Source organism: Ictidomys tridecemlineatus, chromosome 13, assembly GCF_052094955.1.
Source record: "Ictidomys tridecemlineatus isolate mIctTri1 chromosome 13, mIctTri1.hap1, whole genome shotgun sequence".
In the NCBI taxonomy this organism is placed as follows: domain Eukaryota; kingdom Metazoa; phylum Chordata; class Mammalia; order Rodentia; family Sciuridae; genus Ictidomys; species Ictidomys tridecemlineatus.
This window is the reverse complement of record NC_135489.1, coordinates 45,894,110-45,907,847: the sequence shown is the minus strand read 5'-3', so window position 1 is coordinate 45,907,847 and position 13,738 is coordinate 45,894,110. Positions and strand designations below refer to the sequence as shown.

The 13,738-nt window shown below is 39.9% G+C and overlaps 1 protein-coding gene across 10 annotated transcripts in view; it reads right to left on the bottom strand.

Moving 5' to 3' along the window:
- The window catches only part of Ankrd29 (ankyrin repeat domain 29), a 50,104-nt gene that overhangs the window by 22,174 nt on the left and 14,192 nt on the right, over positions 1–13,738 (bottom strand). For all 10 annotated transcript variants that reach the window (XM_078030258.1, XM_078030253.1, XM_078030254.1 and 7 more), the window contains 3 exons: positions 10,793–10,891; positions 7,770–7,868; positions 4,715–4,813 (listed from right to left, as the gene is read on the bottom strand). In XM_078030258.1, coding sequence (XP_077886384.1) covers positions 4,715–4,813; positions 7,770–7,868; positions 10,793–10,891 — 297 coding nt within the window. The remainder of the gene's footprint in view (positions 1–4,714; positions 4,814–7,769; positions 7,869–10,792; positions 10,892–13,738) is intronic.

The following is a 13,738-nucleotide window of genomic DNA, read 5'->3' as shown; positions in this document are numbered from 1 at the left end:
AGAGGTGCTTCATCACTGAGCCATATCACCAGCCTTTTTTATGCTTTATGTTGAGACAGGGGTTTCACTAGGTTGCTTAGGGCCTTGCTAAGTTGCACAGGCTGTCCTTGAACTTATGATCCTTCTGCCTTCACCTCCCGAGTCCCTGAGACTACAGATGTTTTCCATTTATCTTTAGAAAAGTAAGATTCATGGGGCTATGATAGCTATTATTTACTATTTGTGTGCATACCAAATGGAAAAGGATTTAGACTTATTTTGCAGGCCAAATATTAAAAAGAAGACTAAGGGATAAAAGCCACATGGAAACTTGGGGTCACTATAAGAAAGAAAGTATAATGAGGGCTGGCTAAAGACTAACTAAGCTGATGAGTTCCCCAGGCCTGCAGGTGTTCAACAGCAGCTTACTAGTGTGGGAAGGACTCAGGCACTAGATGGACAATTCAACAGGGTGACTTTTGCAGTTTCTTCCAACAGTGTTGTTCTAGTCATGTATCCTCTAAGATATTTTATAGATAGATCACAGCACGAGATGGAACCTAGCCCCATCAAAGTTCCTCCATTATTTCCATGCCTTCCCATTACAGATCAGCATCCACTTATCAGAGAGAACATTCAGCCTTTGGTTTTGGGGGATAGATCACAACACGAGATGGAGCATATGACTTGACCTGGATTAGAAACTAATCTTATATGGTCTTATTTAGGCTTTCGAAGATTTAGAAAAAAGAACTAAAACCCATAGGAAGAAGTATTTGAAGAGACACTAATTCCCTGTTTCTGCTCCCTTCCAGTCCTTGTACATGGCTACTTCTACTTTTGGAGACTCAGAACAGACAGTCTTGGGGATCCATTCTATTCTAAGCTGGGGTCTAAGAGATGCAAGGAAGCATCACCAGTAGCAGATGAGATTCAATATCAAGACAATGTTGCCACCAGTCCTACCCTGATCTAGAGCTGCTGTATTAAGAGTTTTGCAGGAATTATTTTTTAAAATTTTCTCACAGCAAACCTATGGCAAAGTTACCATTACTGTCCAGATTTTACATATGGAAACAAACAAACAAACAAACAAGGAGGTTCAGGGAAAGCAAACAACTTGCTCAAGGTCATGTAGTTAAAAAACGAAACCAGAGCTTCATTTCCTTAATATATTCATGTCCCCATAACTACCACACTTCTCCCCACACAGAGCCCTGAATCTGGTTCCCTAGCTGCTCTTTTATGTCTTCTTGGGACTGGTACATTGCCCCTTGAGCCCTACTTTAGAGTCTTCTAGTTCCCAGTCATAGATCATTCTGTGCCAAAGGCTTCCAGATCCCTTTGATCCTCTGCCCAAGCTCCAGAATATCTTCTGGCAGTCAACACTCCTCTTCTGAGTGTCACCATACGCAGATGACTAACTGTCACTGCCCTCCACAGGCAGCAGGGCCTTGTCTGTCTGCATAGCCCCAGGTACTGTGCCAATCTGTCTGCTCTTCTTTCCCCTATCCACCTCTGTATTTGTCCCTCTAATCCTGTAACCCAGGAAAACATTTACTTTCTAGGTCCCAGCAACTCTGCAGGCAAATCCAATATAAGGCCTCTGCTAGAGAAGTCACTTTATTAGATGGCTTTTCTGTTGGATTTCAGAGAAAAGCAGAGTAGCATAACAAGAGGACCAGGAAGAGAGAGTGATGAGAGGCCAAATCTCAGCTGGGAGTAAACCAAGTCAGACCTTTGCCATTCTAGAAAAATTGTTTTAATAAGGTGGTTGAGTTGGAAACCATTCTATCCAGGTATTTTATTGATTGAAAAATAGACTAAGTAGGCACCTTGGCTACTGATTCAAAGGTTTGACTCATGTCAACTCTACTTGGAAAGGACACATGGAAAAAACAAAAATGAGATTTTAGTGTGGAGTTCAAGGATCTCTTGACCTCTTTATCTAGGACAATGTGGAAGGAAAATCTTCAAGTTTCAAATTAAGAGCTTAGTCATTCCCACACCTGACTGGGGCTTGCTTGTGTTTATGCTTCCTCAGCAAAGGTCTCCATTTTGTTCTCAGTGATAGAGTTACAAAGAAAAGTCATTCTTAGTACAGTTCAGATTCCCTGCAGCTCTGATCAAATGTCAGCTGAGCAATTTCAAAGCAACTTTATTAACATCCTGTAGTCATAAACCGGTAAGTAGGGGGACTCCATATAATGGCAGCACAAAGATTATAACTCAGATTTATCTAAGAATAGTAAGAAATGAAACCAGGCACATATCCTTGTCCTTATTTTGTAAATCTGAGAACCTTTTGATAATGACACAATATGTCAGCTGAGATTTCAGAGTAAAAGGCTGGTTTCCAGATGCTTTCCCTATAACATACTACCAGGTGCAGGTCATCTTAATGGAAATTTTGAAATTACAATTTCTTTTTTTTTTTTTAAAGCTTCTTATAACTTGTAAGAAAGTCACCCAGGACTCGTATAACTTTTGTCACTTTAATGACATTATTTGTTTTTTTTAAAAAAACAGAATGAAATCAGCAGAGGTTATAATTTCAAAGAAGGCAGAACTTGGGCTAGTCTGACCTGGTTAGATAAGAGCCTTTCATTATAAACTCACAGCAAGTAGTAAAACTGATTATGATTTAAGAACACAATGGGGTCAACATACTCTATAAAAAGGGAAAATTCCATTGCTTTTTTCTCTCAAATCAATTCTTATTTTATAAAACACCCCTTTCCTGAATAATGGTGCTTTCAGAGCTGGGCTCTGAACAATTCAAAATGAGCCCATGAGGTGCAGTCTTTGGAAGAATGTGTCTTAACTCAAGGGTGAGTCCTCAGAGGCCAGGTCAATCCCTTTGACCAGGTTATCCTCACTCCCTAGGAATGAAAACAACCACATGTTGTGGCTACTGCTGCAGTGTTGGTTTATTCTTTAACTTTTGGTTTCAGTGTCATTGCATGACTCAATTGAGGTTCAAATGGATACAACCCATACAACATTTGAATTATCATCTAGCAACTTTTTTTTTTCAGATAGAACCTTTGGCATATGAACAATAAAATATATTTTACAAATAGATTTGTCGAAGTGCCATAAATTATTTGGGGAGGATGTACTAACAAAGGCTTGATAATCTCATGCCTGAGTTCACAGTGGCACCTTGGATAATCATCTCCAAATCAAATTTCTACAGTCTCAAAACAATGAATTTCTTTAATTAATTTTGGTAAAATGAAGGCTCTGATTCAGAATCAGTCAACAACTTCAAAATAAGAAGGACAGTCAAGAAAATAACAAACTCCATCCCAAATATCAGCTTCAGTAGGTCTTAGGATTGGACTTTTTCTAAATAGCTTTCTTATCACCATCTAAAGCTAAGATCTTTAAAATTCTAAAAATACAACTTTACATTCGTAGCAGTGCCTGGCACATGATATGTGCTAGGAAACACAGATTGAATGTTGAATAAAACAACTATCAAAACTTGACAACTCGAAGTGTTGTCAGGTTCATCGTGCCCAGCTTCCTAATTTTCAGAGGAAGGCTGGAGAGGTTGATTTGCTGTTCAAAACCACACAACTTGTTACTGAATATAGAGCTTTGTAATTCAGACCTTATACCCCAAAGTTCTTTCTTTCCTCAGTTTTTAATAAGCTTCTGAAGACCCACAAAGCTTATGGCCAAGATTCAGACCAACCCGAAGTTTCCATAGAGAGGCATTCTGTAAATGTCTAGGTATTCCCTTACTAGGTCAATTTCAGTGGAAAGCTGCCTGGGGGTCATTACTGGTAAGACATCAGCTTGGCTTTACCCTAAAAACTACCTTTATAGTCATGACTCTTTAATCTGAAATATTTTGTTAAAAATAATTGGGGCAAACCAGGCACCGTGGTGCACATCTGTAAATGCAGCACTTGAGAGGCTGAGATGAGAGAATTCTAAGTTCAAAGCCAGTCTCAGCAAAAAAAACAAAACAAAACAAAAAAAAAAACGAGGCACTAAGCAACTCAGTGAGACCCTGTCTCTGAATAAAATACAAAATAGGGCTGGGGACGTGGCTCAGTGGTCCAGTGCCCCTGAATTCAATCCCTGGTTATGCCCCTTCTCTCACAAATTAACTGGGGCAGAGAAAGAGCAACATATTATGCTGCTTACTTTTGGGGGGCTCTTGACTGCTCCTCAAGTGCTGCCATTGTTAGCTTGCATTTCTGTTCCTTTAAGTATCTGTGGATGTTAATAGGCTGATGGTAAATGAAGTCTCAAAAGTGGTATGATTGTGAGAGATGAAGGTGCATAATCTGCTCATGATTCCAACAGCCCGGGCTCCTCTATGTGTGGTGGAAGAAAGTGGGGATGGGGGTAGGAGATAAGGCAGAGTATCAGCAAAGGGGCCGGGCAGGACTTGCCTCTATTTACCTATGTCCCAGGCTAGCCAACACTCATTATTTCAGTGCAGTCATACTTTATTTGGACAGGAGGTGGCAGAATGCGTACTTGACCTCAGATTAAACACTCAAGTTTTAAAAGCACCGGATGGTGATGTCAACTTGATTCCATAGGCTTTCTGGTTAGTCCAAAGCATAGACCAGGAGAAACCTTAATCAAAGATTAAGTTTTCATCACAGAGGCAAAAGGGTTCAAAGAATGTCTAGAGCTGACTTAGGTATGTCCTGCTAGAGGACATCTGACAGCCTCATGCACTTGAGCAAACTTCATCAATGGACATTACCTGCCTTGGCTGGTTGACTTTTGCTCCTGAAGACAGCAATAATCGAATAACATCTAAGTAACCACCTTGGGCCGCTAGGAAGAGGGCAGTGGCTCCATCCTGAAAGAAGGCAAATTGAAAGTATTCAAAAATTATGTCTTACGTTTATTTTTAAATAAATCAAAGTGAAAAATACATTTAATATAATTTTCCATTTTCATCTCCTTTTAGATTTTTATCCTTTTTTTTTAAAGAAAAAGTGACAGAGACAGAGAGAGAGAAAGAGAGAGAATTTTTTAATATTTATTTTTTAGTTTTCAGCAGACATAACATCTTTGTGTGTATGAGGTGCTGAGGATTGAACCCGGGCCACACGCATGCCAGGCGAGCGCGCTACCACTTGAGCCACATCCCCAGCCCCTCCTTTTTTTTTTTTTTTAAATGATGAGCTTAGTGTTAGATAACAACAAAAATACCTCAAACCTATTTTGTGTGTTTTTATGAATAGGGTGTAAAAATGTTCTTTCAATTTGATCTTTTCTACACCTTTGTCTTTCTTGGTCCCTTAAGCATGTCTCCTTAACACACAGTTTCCCTGAGTATTAAAAGGCACAATGGGCTGGGGATATAATTCATTGGTAGAGCACTTGCCTAGCACGTGCAAGGCCTTCAGTTTTATTCCCAGTACCACTACCACCACCACCACAAGAATAACAACAAAAATTAAAAGGTATGATGTTTTCAGATAAACTGCCCTTTGAAAGAATCTCCTCAAAGATGCTCCCAATCCAGCAGACATCAACAAATGTAAAAGGTGAGGCATAAAAGCCCAAAGCTCGTGCTCCCATTTTCTTGAGTTTTCTTTTTTACTGGGTGCCTCTGTCTTCTGGGCATTTGTTTTTTTCTTGGACACAGGTCACCAGGTTAATTGCAGTAAATGTATGATTGACTGAGAGCACACATTTCCCAAATGCTCACTTCACCCAGAGTGCATGCACAGAGTAGGGTTAGCCTCATTGTTTCTAGATTGCAGTGGAAAACCCAAGCACACTTTGGTGGAAAACACCCACCCAGCCCAGCTAATTATCACACCTCCAGCTGGGAATGCTAACAAACAGCTAAATCACAAAACACCTTTCCCTGCAAGTCCAACTAGGCGCCTCATGTGCAGGGTACTGGATTTCCAGTGGGTGTCAGCTGAGCTGCCAGACTGCCCTCAAGGCAATAGTAATTAAAAAAAAATTTAGTCTGTACAGATTTTAAAGCAGATACAGGGATAGAAACCCCAGCTGCTCCCCAATGTGTTGCCTCAGTAAGTCTACCATGCCCTTAGCAGCTGCTCTCAGGAATTTTCTGAACTGCACCATCTATGCATCCCTGGGGCAGTGATGCATTTTTTGCTGGCATTGCAAGTTTCAGTTCCTAGAAGGGATCCCTAACCCCTGCTCCCCATCCCCATATTCGGTATATTCGGGTGAGAGTAAAGGGAAGTTGTGATGCACAATTTAAAAAAAAATCTTTTTATTTATTTTAGAGCTGACTGGGTAGCTTAGCTATACATGACAGTAGAATGTATTTTGACATATTATACATACCTGGAGTATAACTTCCCATTATTGTGGTTGAACATGATGTGGAGTTACACTACTCATGTATTCATGTATGAGCATGGGAAATTATGTCCTATTCATCTTGTCCTTCCTATTCCCATCTCTCCTTCCTTCCCTTCATTCCCCTTTATTGATGCATAAAATTTTTGATTCGGCTTACAATAGAGAGGAATTTGGCATGGGAGGTTCCCCCCCAAAACTCTGTATTTCTGAGGTATGTGTCCCCCAAGAGTCTTCTGGAAGAATATTTTTTAAATGAGTACAAATTCTCTACCCATAGTCAATTTGGATGACTATGAAAATCACAATGAATTTCCCTTTTCAAAGACTTTGTCTCTTCCTATCAATCTACACATATATACACTAGTAAACACACTCAGGCACACCTTACCTATATAAAGCCAAAGAAATAGCTAAAGCTTTAGGCCTGTGTTTCTTAGATTTGGCCACACATCAGAACCACCTGTTGCTCAAGTTGTACCCTCAGAGACTCTTTTTGGCTGGCCTGGGAATTGATATATATATATTTTTAAAGCTCCCCAGGTGCTTCTAATGGGCAGCCAGAGTTGAGAATCACTCCTTTAGATCATTATCAAGTAACTCATTCATTCTACTCTTAATGCTGCAGGCTCAAAGAGTGTCCCAGATTTTGAAGTGCAGAGGGGTAAGGCTAGTTGCCATGGACTTCAAAGAGGCCTCTGATTTGTCAGAGCTAACTAGGTAAACTTGGAAAGGGTACTCCAATGGAAACGTTCACACCTCCGCAGCTCATTATCCAGCAGAGTGCCCTAGGCATAAGGGCTAAAAACCTAGTTTTGGGATAATCTAGAATATGGTTCCTAGATTGTTGGAGGTAGGAATTCTTTCCCTCCTCTCCACGAGATTCTGTCAAGTCACTTCATCTCCCCATATTTCATTTTTCCCCCTACAAAACCGGGAAAACATTTTCCATAAAGCCTATGGAATGACAGTCACAATTAAAAGAGCCCCGAGGTAATGTGATAATTGCCAATTAGCTACAAGTAGACCCACACTAGCAGTGGGTGCCTTTCAAAGGTCTATGGTGCACCCGCTTCTCTCCTCCTTGTGTCCTTCCTCACAAATGACTATACAATAGGACAGTATATTTTGGTTATTGGCAAGTCCACATGCTGGGCTATGTGGGTTGTCATGGTATGAGTAATTATGTATCTTATGATTTTGAAGACCTTAATGTGCATAGGTATCTGAAATGTTTCAGACAAACAACATTTAAAAGTGAGGACAAAAGAAATGATGGGTAAATATTACACGGTTTCTATATAGAAAAAGCTCATGTGGTCAACTCTATCTTTTCCCTTTGATGTCTCAGATGAAAGTCCCAATTGAAAATGTTTTTGAAGTTGGTGTTTCCAACATCTGGATTTAGACTGCAATGCTGTGTGTGATGAAGGAAGGAGCAAGTGTCCGCTTGAAAACACACTCACATAAAGTTGGTCATGGATGTTGGCTCCGTGCTTCAGCAAGGTCTCCACCACCTGCATGTGCCCATACTGACTGGCAGCCAGCAGGGCGGTGCCCCCATCCTGTGGACATGAAAAGTATAAATGCCTTTAGAGAAGTATAGGCCCGTATTTACCAAAGAGGAGCTCCTCACATAGATAGAACTTTGGAAGAGAATCTGCCCTTAGATAGTATCAAACTCACTTTCCTTCTTTCACCCTTTTACCTTTGCTTTATAATCATGATCGGGTTCATCTTAAGGACATGTCTATGTTGTACACTTGGATGATTTGCTAGAGATCTATTACAGTTATTTCACCAAGTTATTATGATAAGGAATTTCCCATGCTGAATGCAGAACCATCTATTTGCTTCTCAATATGAGAAAAACAGAGCACAACATCTGTGCCAAGTCTTGTCAGTTCCATCCTGGAATAGCCAGAAGAGTCTCCCACGGCTTCTGGCCAGAGAGCCCCCTCCCTAACAAACACTGGCTTCTCCCTGTGGTGCCACCCAGTTATAATCCATTGAGTATAAGGTGCTTTTTTGGATTATCCTCTGGAATCACTGCTTTCTTGGGACAAGATTTGTGTCTATTAAAAGAGCAGAGGACGACAGCATGTCCCACGTGTCTCTCACTGTCTTACCTAGTGTTTTCCTCTGAACATATGCCAATTTCCCAGGTCTCTTCTAAAGTATGAGCCCCTAAACAAAGCAGAACCCTATAAAGTTGGTGTGCTCTGATGTGGAGATTCCTTTCTTCCATCTACTCTACTTTTATTTCTGTGGCTCAAATTAGAATTAGCTTTGATGCCAACCACATCACACTACTGACTCATTGAGTTTGTGGTCAATGAAAACCATTAATGGTGTTTCTCAGACACTACAGGTAAGACATTATCTTTTCCTTTCTAGAATGGTTGAGTTGTTTGTTTGGCTCTGTGAATTGTTAGGTGGACATTTAAATAATTCAAGGACATGTAATCTGCCTAAAAAATATGAATCATAAATAAGATACTGTGGTTTCTAAAGTTAGGAATAGGGTTTTTGTTCAAAAGGAGTTCCACCTTCAGAGGGTCTGATTTAGTAAGTCTGTGGTGAGGCCCAGATGTTTGGCTGTGTGGTGGGGACGGGTGCTGAGCTGGGCCCTGAGGAGTGGGGAAGGGAGAGGAGAGGGACCGAAGGCTGCAGCTCATTGGGGAGGTCTGAGGGGGAATCAAAAAATTGCTTAATAGCATCAATTAGTTCCACTGTTTCCAGGTTTTGTCCTGCCAATTTTCTCAGCTATTTGACTAATGAGGTAACAGAAGAGTAAAATACAATGATTATGATAGAACTGAGCTCTGATTTTTAAGGACACAATTTTAGATTACAACTTTTTAGATTTAATACAAAGAGAACAACTGTTGAAACATAGTCAGTTTTGAAGACAGGAGCATACTGAAACTCGCAGCCTCTTCTTCCCTTGAAAGGAAAAAAGCTCTTGGACACCTGCCGTTGACTTAATGGAAACATGTGGAATTGCTCCTCTTGGGCCCCCATGTGCTGTGGATTTCTGGGACAGGACAAATTGGCTCAGGTGTAAAGGCTTTAAGCCAGTATTAACTTGTTAACCAAGAAGACTGATGTAGTCACACGGTCACACATGATTATTCTGACTTTGTTAAAAGAATGGAGATTTAAGTTCGTAGACCTTTCTATTTTTAGTTGCATTTCTCATTATAAAAAAATGAGGTGGGGGGGCTGGGGTTGTGGCTCAGCGGTAGACCGCTTGCCTCGTATGTGCAAGACCCTGGGTTCAATCCACAGTGCCACTTAAGAATAAATAAGTAAAATAAAGGTAATGTTTCCAACTACAACTAAAAAATAAATATTTTTTAAATGAAGTGGTAATTAATATAAAATATACATAAATATTTTGTATTTCTGTGTATTATACTCAGTATGTTTGGAGATGTGAGCACAGTGAAATAGCAGGTTTCAGAAAAGGCGGAAATCCTATATGAAATGTGGATTTACTTAATAGTTAGCAATTTACCAGGAAAAAAAGATCTACCAGAAATTCCTTTGACATCTAAATGTTACATACAGTTGGTTAAGAAAACCTAAGTTTCCAACTTGGAAATTTTTTTGAGGACTTTTGCTTTTATGATGATTAGGCCAGAAATGAGCTGACGACTACAACAATCTAGTGGCAGTTCATACTCTCCTACTACAGAACATTCCCAAGTAAATCTAGGTTGTGAACACAAAATTGGTCTTTTTGGCAAGGCTTGATTTTATTTTCTTTTTTTTTAAAGAGTCTTATTTTTTTAATGTTTATTTTTTGATTATAGGTGGACACAATATCTTTTTATGTATTTATTTTTATGTGGTGCTGAGGATCGAACCCAGTGCCTCATGCATGTTAGGCAAGTGCTCTACCTCTGAGCCACAACCCCAGCCCCTTGATTTTCTTATCTGCACAAAAAATCAATAACTTCTTTAAAGGAGGGACCACAACGACTTGCCCAACTACATAAACTGTAAATGCCTTATCTATTTCAGTGAGGACAGCTCGTGAAAGCACTGTTGCCTTTAGAAATCTCTGAGATTTACTAGGATCAGATTAACACTACATTGGTTCTTATTTTAGTTACATGGAAACAGAGAAAGTTAGAGAGCTACCTGATGCTGTACTCCTCCTGATTATAAGATTTAGTGTCCCAGACACTGGTTGTCTTGCACCAACCAGTGCAAGAAAGAGTTCAAATAATTCCTCAGGAAATTCTCCCATTTTGAGCTCAGAGCAAAATCATAAGTGTTTGGAATGAATTCCAAGAACTATCCCTGAACCATTATAAGTAACATGGTGAGGTCCACATCCGTAGGCTTGAGAATCTTGTAGAAAGGGGAGCACAAATTTGTATAATCTTGCAGAAAGAAATTATACAAATTGGTGGTTTCTTTAATACCCAAAATTTCTGAAAATTTTCAATAGGGTATGAAATCAAGAAGGTTCTCTTACTTTGGTCCTACATTCCGTAGATGCTCCAAATCCAAAAAGAAATCTCACGACGTCATTATGACCTTGTTGTGCAGCAAAGAAAAGGGCAGTTGTACCTGACTGGGAGAGAGACAGGCTGGCTTTGAAAGACATTTAGTTAAATTACATTTGATTTATACATTTACAAAGAATACAAACCATTATCCCTGCATGTAGACCTTCTAGCTTAGGAAGGAGCTGCATTTAAACTCATTTATTTCATGGTCAGGGATGTTGACAAGGTGAAAGAGAACTTTATTCCTGATGTAGTAGAGTAAATGGTGTTTCCCTGTAAGATGAGGTCCAAATTCCTAAAACTCACCAATATCACCTTATGTGGCAAAAGATGTTAAGGATTTTCAGAGGATGGACTCAACCTGGGTTGTCTGTATTGGCCCTAAATTTAGTGATAAGTGTCCTAATAAGTGTGAAGCAGAAGCCTCATTTACAACAGTTAAAATGTGGCAGTAACTGAAGTGTCCATCGATGGATGTACAAGCAAAACATGGTATATCCATAAAATGAAATGTCATTTAGCTTATAAAGGGAGGAAATTCTGACACATCCTACAATATGGATGAAATCTGAAGACGTACTAAGTGAGAAAGCCCTGTCACAACAGGACAAATACAGTTGGATTCTACTGTGGTGTCCAAAGAAGTGAACTTCATGGAATCAGGTTGATGGTTGCTAGGGGTGAAGGGGAAGGAGGAATGGGGAGTTATTGTTTAATGGGTTCAGACTTTCAGGTTTTACAAGTTGAAAAAAGAGATGGAAATAACTTGTTTTTCAATATGTTTTTTGAAACATTAATAAAAAACCATAATGACAGCAGTTCGACCCAATTTTAGATCTTACATACTACCAACCATTATATATGAAAATGGAGTAATCATAGACAACAGAATCTAGACTTCAGTCTGGAATGTGAATAAAGGCCTTAAATGTATGTACTTTACTAACTGAAACCCAGGGTCTCATACTAATGGCATTTGTAGTTCCTGTGTGTGCCAGTTATAATCAGCCATGACTGCCGGTTCTCTACAGTGATGGTCTTTCAGGACTATTTAGCTTCCAGTTTGCCACCCTAGAAAACTCTGTGTATCTACAGAGCCAAGCTAAGGAAACAATGACAGGTATTTTTTTCAGGAAACAAATATTTTGATTTTAAAATGGATTAATAATGGACCAAGTATAAAACCACCATAAGAGTTAAGTTCCAAAGCACCGCAAGGCTCTCTCATCCAGCTTCCAAATCAGGTGGGTGAGGTTGGGTCTCCCTTTGGTTTAGCAGTTCTATTGCCCCAGATTGGCATGGTTTTAGGATATTCAAGGGACTGCTGGAAACTTAAAGAGCATCATCATTTGAGTCATATGGTTTACCCCCAAACTGAGTGTGCTTTGGTGAATCCTCATCTGTAAGACTAGTTGAGCCATTGAAACCAAACAGATTAATATAAAACCATAAAACCATCCATGCTAGAAATCCAATACTTCTCTCCTCCTTGCTTTTCTCAGTTGTTCTAAACAGACTTTTGCACATGTTGGACCTGCTCTTTGGGAGACAGTTTTTGAGTAAGCAGATCTGGACCACGTTGTTTTCTTTAGAGAAAATGTCTTTGCTTTAAAGTTATAATAAACAAGGACCATAAAACAGAAAGGAAAAATAAAAATGATGATGGTAATTTTAAACTATATTTCTAAATGGATCCAAAGAGTTTCATCCCGGAGGGAAACAAAGTGCTGATGTGAAAAATGACCTAAAACAATGATCTATTGTTATGGAAATTGTTCAGAAGAACCTGGTTGTGGGAAGATTAACTGAACTTGCTGTGGTCTCTTTACACTGCCTTTCTTATTAGGCCAGCCTTGCTGAACAAGGTCTGTGGGGAACTAGATTCCAGGAACTGTCAGTCACACATTGTTCTTTCATGATCTACAACCGAGGCCTCCAACACCCAGAAAGTGACGGGAAGGACTACTGGATGTACTTTGGAACTCTTGACATAGCCCATAGACCTGCCTGATTGTGTCCTAACTTGCTCCACTTAGGGGTGGTGGTCCAGACTAGAAGGATGGGTTACGTTGGCTTTGTGAGGCTTTGGCTGATGAGTTATCTTTCTGAAACAACATCAAGGCAGATCTTGGGATAACCCCCGATCAAGGAAAACCAAGTGCTCAGTCTGGTTTGGAGCTTGCCCAGGATGCCCACCTCAGGTCTGAGTCAGTGTGAACTGAGGGGTCAGATTCACTCTCAGATCTCCAGAGTACATGTCTCCATAAAGGTGTTTTACCAGGTCTTAGGTCAGCTTAGTAATATATGGAGGCTCTTAGGACTGGAATCCCAAAGTATGTTAAAATATCTCAGCCTTCCTACTCATTTCTAGATTAGACCAAAAATGGATCCTCTGGCAAAACCAAACTCTGGCAAAACCAAACTCCGAAGCTTACCCTGAAGGAAGTGTGGGCACAGACTCACATTTTAGTTCAACATTCACCCACATGGCTTTTTTGGGGAAAGCTGATTTAATACATGGCCAGACAGAAAAGTCCTTTGAAGAGATGGTTTGATGAGGATGATTGAGAGCAAGCAAGTTTCATTATGAATAGATTGGTGACTAAAAACACAATGACCTCTAGGAAAATCTATAAATGTTACAGCATCTATGCCAAGGGAAGAAGGAATACTGATTTATGCAGAAGACAAAATGTGTTAATGTTTAAGAAGTGTGGTAGGAGATTTGGTTACTGCATGCTTTGCATTTGATGTGGTTTCAGCGTGTCCTCCAAAGTTTCATGCACTGAAAGCTTGTGCTCTAGAGTGGCAGTGTTGAGGCAGTGGGACCTGAAAGAGGTAGAGCCTAATGGAAAGCAATTAAGTCATTGGTGGGTAGAATCTGGAAACGATTAATGTTGGTCTCAGAGAGT